The 13,920-nt window shown below is 47.5% G+C and overlaps 1 protein-coding gene across 6 annotated transcripts in view; it reads left to right on the top strand.

Moving 5' to 3' along the window:
- LOC108941174 (mitochondrial glutamate carrier 1-like) overlaps positions 1-13,482 on the top strand; it is a 29,956-nt gene extending 16,474 nt beyond the window's left edge. For all 6 annotated transcript variants that reach the window (XM_018763794.2, XM_018763797.2, XM_018763795.2 and 3 more), the window contains 8 exons: positions 152-207; positions 293-383; positions 4,658-4,715; positions 7,853-7,913; positions 8,328-8,469; positions 10,675-10,829; positions 11,508-11,583; positions 11,729-13,482. In XM_018763794.2, coding sequence (XP_018619310.1) covers positions 152-207; positions 293-383; positions 4,658-4,715; positions 7,853-7,913; positions 8,328-8,469; positions 10,675-10,829; positions 11,508-11,583; positions 11,729-11,882 — 793 coding nt within the window. In that variant the 3' untranslated portion in view covers positions 11,883-13,482. The remainder of the gene's footprint in view (positions 1-151; positions 208-292; positions 384-4,657; positions 4,716-7,852; positions 7,914-8,327; positions 8,470-10,674; positions 10,830-11,507; positions 11,584-11,728) is intronic.
- The last annotated feature ends 438 nt before the right edge of the window (positions 13,483-13,920 follow it).

Genomic DNA, 13,920 nt, shown 5'->3' with positions numbered 1-13,920 from the left:
AACCTGGAAGGTTCATTAGCTCCTCGCCGCTCCGCAGTCGGCGCTGATCGGGTCGTCCGACGGGCCGAGGAATCGATGGATCGCGTGGCCCCCTGTGTCCCCCCCGCGTCTCGCGTCTCACGCACTGACGCCCGACCGTTTACCCCCGCAGGTCAGACTGCCTCATCAAGACCATCCGATCGGACGGTTACTTTGGGATGTACAGAGGTGAGGCCCCCGGCGGCATCTTCCTGTCTCGCTTTGCCATGTGGGGTCTCCTTCCGCTGAGGCCGCTGCTCTCGCCCTCCTTCAGGGGCCGCGGTGAACCTTACCCTGGTAACTCCGGAGAAAGCCATCAAACTGGCTGCCAACGACTTCTTCAGGCATCACCTCTCCAAAGACGGGTGAGGGACTTTGAGATGTCGTGTGATGCGCGGACGCTGCGACGCGGATGCTCTCGGCCAAACTGGGATCATGTGTCTCTCATTAACGCACTGAGCGACACACTGAGCGACACACTGACACACGAAGCAGAGCGCAGAGTGTGTCTGTATGGAACAAGCACATTTTCGGTGTGTGTGTCTGTGTGTTTGGGATGAATGTCGGGGACACTGGTTGTGGTATTCCGGGAATTCTGGGTATTCCAGGTGTGCCAGGTTTTAGGGGGTGACCAGGCAGTTTGGGATGGACTTAGTTTTTTTAAAAAAAAACAAGAAAAAATGCAAAAAAACACACAATAAAACACAGGCTGACCTTTGTGAACAATGGAATCCACCCACACCCCCCGCCAAGGAACAGCTCCAGGGTGCAGCGCAGCCCTGTCCCGTCATACTCCATTTAGACAATAATGGCGGAGGGTAATGTGGCCGCGCTCCTTTATGCCACAGTGATACTCAACGTTTTCACAAGATAATTTAATTAAACTGTCCTCTTGTGGTTTCCTCTGGGCGCTCTGGTTTCCTCCCACAGTCCAAAGGCGTGCAGTTCAGGTGGACTGGTGCCTCTAAATTGCCTTTAGTGCTTAGTGTGTGTGTGTGTGGGGGGGGGGGGGGGGGGTCTATCCTGGCGCCCCATCCAAGGCATACCCCCTTAACCTTGCACCCAGTGCTTCCAGGATAGGCGCCGCACCACCAGGTCCCTGCACAGGACAAGCAATTATCAAGATTACAAAATGACTGTTGGCAGAGTGGTAGTTAGAGCTGCTGCCTTTGCGATGGACTGGTGGCCTGTCCTGGGTGCGTCCCCTTCCTCTCCAGCCTCATGCCCTGTGCTGCTGGGTTAGGCTCCGGCTCGCCGCCACCCTGCTCGGGACTAGCAGTTTCAGACAACGTGTGTGTGTGGGCGCACATTAGATAAATATATGGTGTCAGTTTCTTTTCATTCCACAAATGATCTCAGTGTTTTTTCTGGCTCACGTCCTTAAAACTGCAGGAACTTTTGTCCTTTCAGATGTTAAAAAAAAACCTGGTCTGTTTTTATGATTTGTGATCAGTGGCTGTCAGCTGTGCTTTACGGCCCCCCGTGGCCTTCCGGCGCTCTGCCGGCGCTCTGCCCTTTGAGTCACACCACTGCAAATCAGGACGCGCCATCTCTGCGTGACAAATGGAAGATCATCTGGTAAAGTCGCCAGCTGGGTTTCAGGACCAGTCCCACCTCTGGGTTCTGCACCGAGCCGTCAAACGTCTGCTCAGTCTTCTGGAAGAACACTGAGCTCAAAATGCTGTCGTTTGTCATGCAGCTGTTACTGCTTTGCACATTTTCCGAAGAGGGATATCTTTGGAGGGGGTGCGGTGGGTTCAGCCGGTACTACCTGTGTGGCGGGTCTGGGGCTCGAGCCCTGCTTTGGGGGTCCTGCCATGGACTGGCATCCCACCCTGGATGTGTCCCCTGCGCTGCCAGGCAAGGCTCTGGCTCGCCATGACCTTGCTTGGGTTGACGGTGGATGGATGGCTATCTTTGGACCCAAGGGTTGTTGGGTCAAATCCCACTTCCAGCTGTAGTACCCTTGAGCAAGGTACTTACCCCCCATTGCTCCAGTAAAATTACCCCACTCCGCGAGACGATCACACCGCACGTCCAACAGAATTACCGCATGGGCTGCAGTACACATGGTAAATGACTCTGGTGCCAGAACAACAGTGACCCTCCATCGCGCGATGACGTCGCCGCCGCAGCGCTGGCGCATTTTAGACAAAAGCTGTAATGTGCGTCACGCAGCGGAGGTGAGGCGAAAACAGCGCGCAGATGTTGTGCTGCTGTTGTGTAAAGACGGTTATGCAAGCGGCGTCACGGCAGCGTTACGTCCGAGTTCTGAACCTCCGGCTTTGCGCAAAGGGTCAACCTGTCGGCGTCTCTGCCGTCGCCCACGCGAACTGTACATTGTGTTTCGTCCTTCTCCGCGATGATGAAAGCCCTGCAAGGTTAAATTATTGATTGCTCTGGCCTGACCAGCTTGTGAATTATTAATATGCTCCAGAGCTGGAGACACAGCGTTTGTGTGTGTGTGTGTGTGTGTGTGTGTGTGGCCAGTACGGCTGCTTAGAAAAGGTACAATATGCAGTAATACAGTACAGTGAGAGTGGGGGATGGAAGCAAGATAAATTTATGGATTAAGGTTTAGGCTTTAGGGTTAGGGTTTGGGGTTAGGCATGATTTTAAGGTAAGGGTTGGTTAGGCATCGGATTTTAGGATTTTAGCGTTAGGGTTTAGGGTTAGCCATTGGATTTTAGGGTTAGGCATCAGATTTTAGGGTTAGGGGTTAGGGTTTAGGGTTAGGCACTGGATTTTAGGGTTAGGGTTTAGGGTTAACCATTGGATTTTAGGGTTAGGGTTTAGGGTTTAGGGTTAGCCGCTGAGTTTTAAAGCTAGGGTTGTGTAGATGTTTGAGGAGGGGCCAGAAAGAGAGGGATGAACCAGGTTTAGGGGTCAAGGTGTGTGTCTCGGTGCTGTAGAGGGAGGAGTGAAGGAGCCACGTTGGGGCTTTTTATAGGGCATTTTTAAAAATGTGCGAGCCGCAATATGAACGCTGCAGATTTTCCACTACAGGAGTTAACTAATGACCCCGTCCTCGGGTTCGAAGGGACATCTGTTTGGTGGCTTCTTGCCTGAGCCTGACACCGCTTGCAGCACGAAGTCACGTGTAAAACTGGATGTGAAAATGCTTACGTGCAAAAAAAAAAAAAAAAAAAAATGGTTGAGATGACAAACAAGGCGGTGTGAAGATGTGTGTGTTCAGCATAATCATTTTCAGCGTGAAGCAAAACTGTAAGAAACCACAGGTCAAGGTCAGCGGTGCGTTTCCCAATGTGTGCGTTGCAAGAAAGAAGGCGCTACACACACATACACATCTGCATACGTATGTTTGGAACATTGTACTGGAAATTATTTATTAACATCTTTTCAACACGGGTGGGTATGAGGGTGGTGGTGCGAGAGAATGTGGGCTTGATCCCCTCTCAGTCTGTGTCGATTGTACATGTTCTTCCTGTGTTTGGGTGCGTGTGCTCTGGTTTCCTCCCACCCTTCAAGCAATTTACATAAACTGGGGACTGTAAATTGCCTTAAATGGGTGAGTGACAGTGTGTCGATGGGGTGGTGTCCTGTCCACAGTGTACCCCCCTCAGCCTTGTGCCCAGGGCTTACAGGATAGGCTTTGGATCACCATGACCCTCCTCAGTAGTTATCGACATTGGACAAATCTATTAAAATACAATTCAAATAATCACCTCTACTGCTCCTTATAACATGTACATTAAGAGGACTGTCGTCCACTTTCAGACACTCACTCAGCGTCCCAGTGAGGGGTCACTTCCCTCCACAGTCCATCCTGGAAATAGGGGATACCGGGCAGCTGGTAGTGTAGTGGTTAGAGGTGCTTCCTTTAGAACCACATGTCACAGGTTCAAATCCCACCTGCAGCTAGAATACCCTTGATCAAAGTACTTACTCTGAAGTTGCTCTAGTGAAATTACCTGGCTCTGAATGCTTTTAAAGCAACTTAATGTCATAAGGGGGGGATGTAGTGGCGCAGCGGGTTTGGCCGGGTCCTGCTCTCTGGTGGGTCTGGGGTTCGAGTCCCAGTTGGGGTGTCTTGCAATGGACTGGTGTCCTATCAGGGATGTGTCCCCTCCAGCCTAGCGCCCTGCATTGCCAGGTTAGTCTCCGGTTTGCCGTGACCCCGCTTGGGACTATCAGCCTAAAGAATAAATGTAAATCTCTGTGTAAGAACAGCAGCAGTATAGAGAATAGTCACTGTTCTTGTTAAAAATCACAGATTTTTCCAGTTATACAATTGGAAAAAGGGGCATTAACTTTATTTACTTGGACTTTCAGAAAGTGTCCCATGGCCTGTGTACACTGACAGGGGTACCACCACGTGGGGTGGTTGGTGTCCAAACAAGGCTCGGACACCGTGACACCACATGGTGTTTATGGGTGTCTAAGTCCAAAGAACGAAGTAAAAATGTTGTTATAGTGCTGAGACAGTTCTGGAACGCCGGCGACGCTGTAGTGTTGATTCCTTGAATGAGTGCGAACACACGATCAAGAGTGAAATAGACAGGTTAAAAATGGAGTAAAACTGAATGCGTTGGTTAAAAAATGAGGGTAAGATGTTTAAATTTAAACAAACCAAAGAGACAACGTGCTCAGTAAATGGTTGCTTTCTCTCCCCTTTCAGTCAGAAACTCACCTTGTTTAAGGAGATGTTGGCAGGTTGTGGAGCCGGAACTTGTCAGGTCAGCGTTCTCTGTCTGTCTATATACAGTACACATATACGCAGATAGATAGATAGATAGATAGAATGGGGGGGTGTATAGATAGATAGATAGATAGATAGATAGATAGATTGAAGGGGTGTATAGATAGATAGATAGATAGATAGAATGGGGGGTGTATAGATAAATAGATAGATAGATAGAATGGAGGGGTGTATAGATAGATAGATAGATAGATAGATAGATAGATAGATAGATAGATAGATAGATAGAATGGAGGGGTGTATAGATAGATAGATAGATAGATAGATAGATAGATAGATAGATAGAATGGGGGGTGTATAGATAGATAGATAGATAGAATGGAGGGGTGTATAGATAGATAGATAGATAGATAGATAGATAGATAGAATGGAGGGGTGTATAGATAGATAGATAGATAGATAGATAGATAGATAGAATGGGGGGTGTATAGATAGATAGAAAGATAGAATGGAGGGGTGTATAGATAGATAGATAGATAGATAGAATGGGGGGTGTATAGATAGATAGATAGATAGATAGAATGGAGGGGTGTATAGATGGATAGATAGATAGATAGATAGATAGATAGATAGATAGATAGATAGATAGAATGGGGGGTGTATAGATAGATAGATAGATAGATAGATAGATAGATAGATAGATAGATAGAATGGAGGGGTGTATAGATAGATAGATAGATAGATAGAATGGGGGGTGTATAGATGGATAGATAGATAGATAGATAGATAGATAGATAGATAGATAGATAGATAGATAGAATGGGGGGTGTATAGATAGATAGATAGATAGATAGATAGATAGATAGATAGAATGGGGGGTGTATAGATAGATAGATAGATAGATAGAATGGGGGGTGTATAGATAGATAGATAGATAGATAGATAGAATGGGGGGTGTATAGATAGATAGATAGATAGATAGATAGATAGATAGATAGATAGATAGATAGATAGAATGGGGGGTGTATAGATAGATAGATAGATAGATAGAATGGGGGGTGTATAGATGGATAGATAGATAGATAGAATGGGGGGGTGTATAGATAGATAGATAGATAGATAGAATGGGGGGTGTATAGATGGATAGATAGATAGATAGATAGATAGATAGATAGATAGATAGAATGGGGGGTGTATAGATAGATAGATAGATAGATAGATAGATAGATAGATAGATAGAATGGAGGGGTGTATAGATAGATAGATAGATAGATAGAATGGGGGGTGTATAGATAGATAGATAGATAGATAGAATGGAGGGGTGTATAGATGGATAGATAGATAGATAGATAGATAGATAGATAGATAGATAGATAGATAGATAGATAGATAGATAGATAGAATGGGGGGTGTATAGATAGATAGATGGATAGATAGATAGATAGATAGATAGATAGAATGGAGGGGTGTATAGATAGATAGATAGATAGATAGAATGGGGGGTGTATAGATGGATAGATAGATAGATAGATAGATAGATAGATAGATAGATAGATAGAATGGGGGGTGTATAGATAGATAGATAGATAGATAGATAGATAGATAGATAGATAGAATGGGGGGGTGTATAGATAGATAGATAGATAGATAGAATGGGGGGTGTATAGATGGATAGATAGATAGATAGATAGATAGATAGAATGGGGGGTGTATAGATAGATAGATAGATAGATAGATAGATAGATAGATAGAATGGAGGGGTGTATAGATAGATAGATAGATAGATAGAATGGGGGGTGTATAGATGGATAGATAGATAGATAGATAGATAGATAGATAGATAGAATGGAGGGGTGTATAGATAGATAGATAGATAGATAGAATGGGGGGTGTATAGATGGATAGATAGATAGATAGATAGATAGATAGATAGATAGATAGATAGATAGAATGGGGGGTGTATAGATAGATAGATAGATAGATAGAATGGGGGGTGTATAGATAGATAGATAGATAGATAGAATGGAGGGGTGTATAGATGGATAGATAGATAGATAGATAGATAGATAGATAGATAGATAGATAGATAGATAGATAGATAGATAGAATGGGGGGTGTATAGATAGATAGATAGATAGATAGATAGATAGATAGATAGATAGAATGGAGGGGTGTATAGATAGATAGATAGATAGATAGAATGGGGGGTGTATAGATGGATAGATAGATAGATAGATAGATAGATAGATAGATAGATAGATAGATAGAATGGGGGGTGTATAGATAGATAGATAGATAGATAGATAGATAGATAGATAGATAGATAGAATGGGGGGGTGTATAGATAGATAGATAGATAGATAGAATGGGGGGTGTATAGATGGATAGATAGATAGATAGATAGATAGATAGAATGGGGGGTGTATAGATAGATAGATAGATAGATAGATAGATAGATAGATAGATAGAATGGAGGGGTGTATAGATAGATAGATAGATAGATAGAATGGGGGGTGTATAGATGGATAGATAGATAGATAGATAGATAGATAGATAGATAGATAGATAGATAGAATGGAGGGGTGTATAGATAGATAGATAGATAGATAGAATGGGGGGTGTATAGATGGATAGATAGATAGATAGATAGATAGATAGATAGATAGAATGGAGGGGTGTATAGATAGATAGATAGATAGATAGATAGATAGATAGATAGATAGATAGATAGATAGAATGGGGGGTGTATAGATAGATAGATAGATAGATAGATAGATAGATAGATAGATAGATAGATAGATAGATAGAATGGAGGGGTGTATAGATAGATAGATAGATAGATAGATAGATAGATAGATAGATAGAATGGAGGGGTGTATAGATGGATAGATAGATAGATAGATAGATAGATAGATAGATAGATAGATAGATAGATAGATAGATAGAATGGGGGGTGTATAGATAGATAGATAGATAGATAGATAGAATGGAGGGGTGTATAGATAGATAGATAGATAGATAGATAGATAGATAGATAGATAGATAGATAGATAGATGCCAATTGAAATAGCTCAAGGTGACAGAAGACTCTGGAATGTACTGCTACATGTGTTGTTAACACTGAACACTTAAAAAAAAAAAATTAAAATGATGCATCACTATTTCTGGTCGCAGGTCATTATCACGACTCCTATGGAGATGCTGAAAATCCAGCTGCAGGATGCTGGACGAATTGGTGAGAGATGAAGGGAGGGGTGTGAAAGGAAAGGATGCAAACTAAGAGGAATATTACACTCATGTGCAAATGGTGCCCTCATGTGGTCAGAATTGTGCACAGAATAATTGTTGCAGTTTGTCCCTCTTCCTCTCTGTCCTGACTGTCTCAGTTTGTCTGCTCACCCGTGGACATGTGTGTCTCGCCTGCCTGCCTGTTGCTCTGTCCTTGCTCACTGTGTGTCTCCGTAAGCTCTTGTTTCGCTCGTTTGTCCTCCTGTCGGTGGACGTGCTTCATCTGTCGATTTCTTTCCCTCCGTCTTATGTCCCGTCTGTGCTTCTGCCTCCTTTGTCTCACTCCGCCCCCTGATCATGACCTGCCCGCCACGCCTTGACTGTGTTGTACTGATGAGGTTATCCCCGTTGTCACCCTTAGCTGCCCAGAGGAAGCTGATGCCACAGGTGGCAGGTGGACCAGCGGTGGAGAAGTCACCCACAGCCATGCAGTTGACGCGTGATCTGCTGAAGAGCAAAGGCATTGCAGGGCTCTATAAGGGGCTGGGGGCCACGCTACTCAGGTACAGATCCTCCACATCCATCCATCCATCCATCATTACATTTGTTTATTTATCAGATACTTTTCTCCAAAGCGACGTCCAATGAACTCTGTGTAGTGTTATGAGCCCACACACCTTATTCACCGCGGTGACTTACACTGCTAGATACACCACTTACACTGGGTCACTCATCCATACATCAGTGGAACACACACTCTCTCTCTGTGTCACTCACACTCTATGCATGAACCTCAAAAGCATGTCTGTGGAGTGTGGGAGGAAACCAGAGCACCCAAAGACTTACACTGCTAGATACACTACTTAAAATAGGTCACTCATCAATACATCAGTGGAACACACTCTCTCTGTCACTCACACACTATGGGGGAACCTGAACAGCATGTCTTTGGACTGTGGGAGGAAACCAGAGCACCCAGAGGAAACCCACACAGACACAGGGAGAACATGCAAACTCCACACAGACTGAGCAGGGATCAAACCCACACCCTCTCGCACCACTCAGGTGCTGTGAGACAGCAGAGCTACTTGCTGTGCCACTGTGCTGCCCATTCATTCATTCATTCATTCATTCCCACAAAATACTTGTCCAGAGCAGGGTCGCCACGGTCTGGAGCCTGTTCTGGAAGCACAGCACGTGAGGCAGGATACACACCGGTCAGCACACCACTTTTTTAAGAATACGAACATTTAAATTGCAGAGCAGCTTCACACACACTGGTCTCTCACTCATTCACACACTAAGGACAATTTAGGGTGTCCTATTCACCTGAACAGAATGTCTTTGGGCTGTGGGAGGAAACCAGAGCAGCGCTACACGGACACAGGGAGAATGTTAACCTGCACACAGACTGAGCAGGGATGAAAGCCACAATGTGTTGGGTCACCCAGGCACTGTGAAGCAACATCACTACCTGCTGCACCACTGTGCCGCCCTCTAGCTCATCGAGAGCAGTGAGCCACATTGTCCAAGCGTCCACATCCCGTCTCATACCCTGCACTTCCAGGTTAGGCTCTGGACCTCCGCGACACTCCATTCCTACCAGCGTTTTACATTCTTTCGCATTTTATGTTATTTCGCATTTATCTTGTCATTAAGAAGTTTTTTATTAAATAATTCACAATGTAGAGGGGCGCGGTGGCGCAGTGGGTTGGACCGCAGTCCTGCTCTCCGGTGGGTCTGGGGTTCAAGTCCCGCTTGGGGTGCCTTGCGACGGACTGGCGTCCCGTCCTGGGTGTGTCCCCTCCCTCTCTCCAGCCTTACGCCCTGTGTTGCCGGGTAGGCTCCGGTTCCCCGTGACCCCGTATGGGACAAGCGGTTCTGAAAATGTGTGTGTGTGTGTAATTCACAATGTTAAGCTACTTTACAGTTATTTATGTATTTGTTCACCTGGGTAATATAAGGTAAGTACCTTGTTCAAGAATACTACAGCGGGAGGGGGGATTCAAACCAACAACCTTTTGGCCCGAAATCAATACCACTGACCGCAAGGCTACCAGCTTCTGAAAGTAAATGAATGAGTAAAATGTACCGTTAAAATGAGAGTGTTTTCTTTTTTTTCCACAAGACCAACATGTAAAAAATTATATTGGTGTTATTACTCTCAGTTTAAAAAAGGTCATTTCATTTTGTGTTGAAATTCACAGTTGACAAATTTAATTTTTAAATTTAAATTTTAGCTGACAAATTTTTCGTTTTTTTTCCAATCAGAACTAATGATCACTGCCCCCCCGACAATGGGAATTTGCCTAATGGGGTGATTTCACAGTACAAACGAACCCTGTTATGTATTTCAGTTTTGTCACATTATTTTTTCCTTGTTGGTAAATAATTATTTATAATAATTAATTAAATTTTATTTATTAGTCTTATATAAAACAATATGTATATGTTTACATTAATATTTTATATATATCAAATATTAATGTATACTATTTTAAGAATGTATAGTATTATATATTAATATTTATCTTTAAACAGTATTATTTATTGATTATAATCAGTCACACTGGCTGTCTGGCCACTGTTCGTAGGTGTTTGTGTGACGGACGAGTGTGTGTGTGTGTGTGTGTGTGTGCTTGTGGCGCTTTCTGGATTTCGCTGTGTCGTTCCTGCAGTCGAACCCTCGCAGCAGCATAAGCCCGATCCTTTGTCGAGGGGGGGTTGGCAGTCTAACGGGACTCTCTTTAACTGTTCCTGCCCTTCAGGGACGTGCCCTTTTCCATCATCTACTTCCCTCTCTTCGCCAACCTCAATAACCTGGGTCGCCGCGGAGACGAGGGCACCGCCCCCTTCTACGTGTCCTTTGTCTCGGGTTGCATTGCGGGCAGCACGGCGGCCGTGGCGGTGAACCCCGTGGACGGTGAGCTGGGCGTGACGCTCTGCTATGGACACACACTGCTCCCTGTGCACCCCCGTGTGCGCGCGCGCTGCTGTTACTGCTCTGCGCCGTGTCCTCTTTACGCACGTGCGCCAGTATGCTTGCCGTGTGTCTGTGCGCGTGCAAACATGGGCGCTCACACACATTTCTGCCAAGGCTGCTTTTTGTAAAAATGGGCTTTTACTCACACTCACTTTCCCTAACTGCTTCTCATGGTCAGGGCGGCGGTGGTCTGGAGCCTATCCCGCAATCACTGGGAGCTAGCCTGGGGGAGGGGGGGGTACACCCTGGATGGGACGCCAGTCCATTGAAAGGGTAGCCCCACACACACACACACACACACACACACACACACACACACACACACAATGGGCAAGTGAGAAAGACCAGTTCACCTGAACCATATGTCTTTGGACTGTGGGAGGAAACCAGAGCACCTGGAGGAAACCCACACAGACACAGGGAGAACTTGCAAACTCCACACAAACTGAGCCAGATTCGAACCCATCCCGGAACAGCCCAGGTTCCACGAGGCAGCAGCAATATGAACGTTTAGCCGCATTAATGTATTTGAATACATATGTGTGTCATTTGTGTGCGTTTGCACCGTACGCGTTTGCGCGTGAACGTGAACGCGGACGCGTTGATCTGCCTCCGCAGTGATAAAGACCAGACTGCAGTCTCTGACTCGCGGGACTCACGAGGACACCTACAGCGGGGTGACGGACTGCATCAGGTAAGCCCGCCTGCCTCGTACCCGCGTCCGTGCGGCGTGTCGGGGCGCTCCTCCACGGCGACCGTAAAAACGGACGAGAGAGAGCGCGCTCCGAAAGTGTAAAGTGCGAACGCTGCGACCGCCCTCTCTCCTGTCCTCCCCGCAGGAAGATCCTGCGGCACGAAGGACCCACGGCCTTCCTGAAGGGGGCGTACTGCCGGGCGCTGGTCATCGCGCCCCTCTTCGGCATCGCGCAGGTCGTCTACTTCCTGGGCGTGGGAGAGTTCCTCCTGGGCCTCCTACCCAAAAGGCAGAACTAACCCGTACCTCCCCGGTCCCATCATGCAATGCACCAGCTGGGTCCCCTTTCCCAGGAGGCCTCAGAGGGCCCAGCGCACCGAAGACCAGCTCAGATCCGTGTAACAGTGTATTTTTTAATGTTGTGTTTTTTTCGAGTGACTCTAGTGGAATATCTGCAGGTGGGGGCTGGGGCTCCTGGGGGGGGAGGAGCCTGCAGCGTCTGCAAACCTGCCCTCTGCCCCCCTTCTACCCCATCACCTTATTCCCGTAAGCCATCAAGTGTGTATTGTTATCACCGCCGCTGCGTAACTCCGCCTCTGGTCTGCAGCGTGTAGAAGTTCGAACCCGCCCAGCTCTTTCGGAAGGGTCTCTGTAGATGACCGGTCGTCTACTGATGCTCCTTCGAGCCCCCGCTCCCTGCTACTTCTGTACTGTAATACCATGGAGCGGGGTACTTTACCATAAAATCAGTGCAATTCAGAGCAGCGTGAATGGGCTAAATACTCTAAGTGACTTTGGATAAAAGAGATGGCTAAGGAACTAATTAATAATAATAATAATAATGATGATGATGATGAACGCAGCAAGCCTGCGGAGCAGTCAAAGCACATGTGCAATGAGACCGTAGGGTTATGGTTTATGCAGGTCTCTCTGCGGTCCTCCGTGGACCGCCTTCACCACGCGAGGGTGAACTCTGCTCAGACCAAAGCGAACTGCCACACCTCGACCGTGAGCCGCGTGGCGACCTGGTTGCGAGCGCCCGGCAACGAAAGCCCTTCAGGGAGGTGAGCGTAACCGCGGCGGTAGAAACGCCGCTGCGATTTCACCGGTCTTTGGTCCACCGGGTGAGACGACGGTGCCGCTGGCCTGTAGGGGGGGGCTCGATGGCAGACGTGAGCGTTCGCTCCTTCCGTTTCGACCGAACTGGCGTTCCGCGCGGCGACAGGATGCCTCCATCTTTCCGAAGGGAAGCTGCTGTGGCTCGTTGTGCTGCACGCTTGCTGCTGTCACCGCGAGTCCAGTCACACCCACGTCCTGCTCCGGCAGCTGGAGGAGACGCCGCTTTTACCGTAATATTGTGGTTATGAAGAAGTGCAATTCTGCAACCCCCCGTCACCACGCGGAGCAAAATCAGTTCCTCCACCAATCGGCCTCTTAGTTCTCCTCTATATCGTTATGTATCGGTGTCGACCGCCTTTCTCCGCGTGTCCCCTGTGTCCAATGTGCATGGAGACGGTGCGGACTGACGTCGGCGTTACCGCGGTTCCTTGTTGTCTGTTTAGTGTCCCACTGCTCCCTCTCCCGGGTAACGTCCCAAGGCGGTGCGCGTCGGACAGGATGCCCTTCTGTTTCCTGGACTAAGAGTGTGTCCAGAGAGCTGTCGGCGTGTCGTCCACAGCCGCTGTCGTTCCGTCCTCTCGATTGCGCACCCCAAGGAGAAGCGCGGGGCCCCGGTCCCCTTCCCCCGTCGCCCTCCACCATTACCTCAGACGCCGCGACACGAAACGTCTGCCGCATGACTGGCCGTGGCCGCTGACCAGTTTAGCCCCATCTACATATTTATCAGATGCTTTTCTCCAAAGCGACTTCCAGTGAACTCTATGTAGTGTTATGAGCCCACACACCTTATTCACCGTGGTGACTTACACTGCTAGATACACTACTTACACTGGGTCGCTCATCCATACAACAGTGGAACACACTCTCTCTGACACTCACACACTACGGGTGAACCTGAACAGCATGTCTTTGGAGTATGGGAGGAAACCAGAGCACCCAGAGAAAACCCACACACACAAACGGGGAGAACATGCAAACTCCACACAGACTGAGAAGGGATCGAACCCACGTCCTCGCGCACCACCCAGGTGCCGTGAGACAGCAGCACTACTCGCTCTCACCATGCCGCCCCCCACCCGTACACAGAGTTTGAGGGATGGTTTTAGGCCTTCAGGCCGAGCGGCTACAAAGCGGCTTCGGTTTCGTCCCCTTGCTTTGGGCGGCCGAGCTGCGAACGCGAACCAGCCGCTCTCTTCTTCCGGTCATGCGGTGGGGTGT

Source organism: Scleropages formosus, chromosome 11, assembly GCF_900964775.1.
Source record: "Scleropages formosus chromosome 11, fSclFor1.1, whole genome shotgun sequence".
Taxonomy (NCBI): domain Eukaryota; kingdom Metazoa; phylum Chordata; class Actinopteri; order Osteoglossiformes; family Osteoglossidae; genus Scleropages; species Scleropages formosus.
Note: the sequence above shows the minus strand (reverse complement) of the source record. Positions and strands in the feature narration are given on the sequence as shown.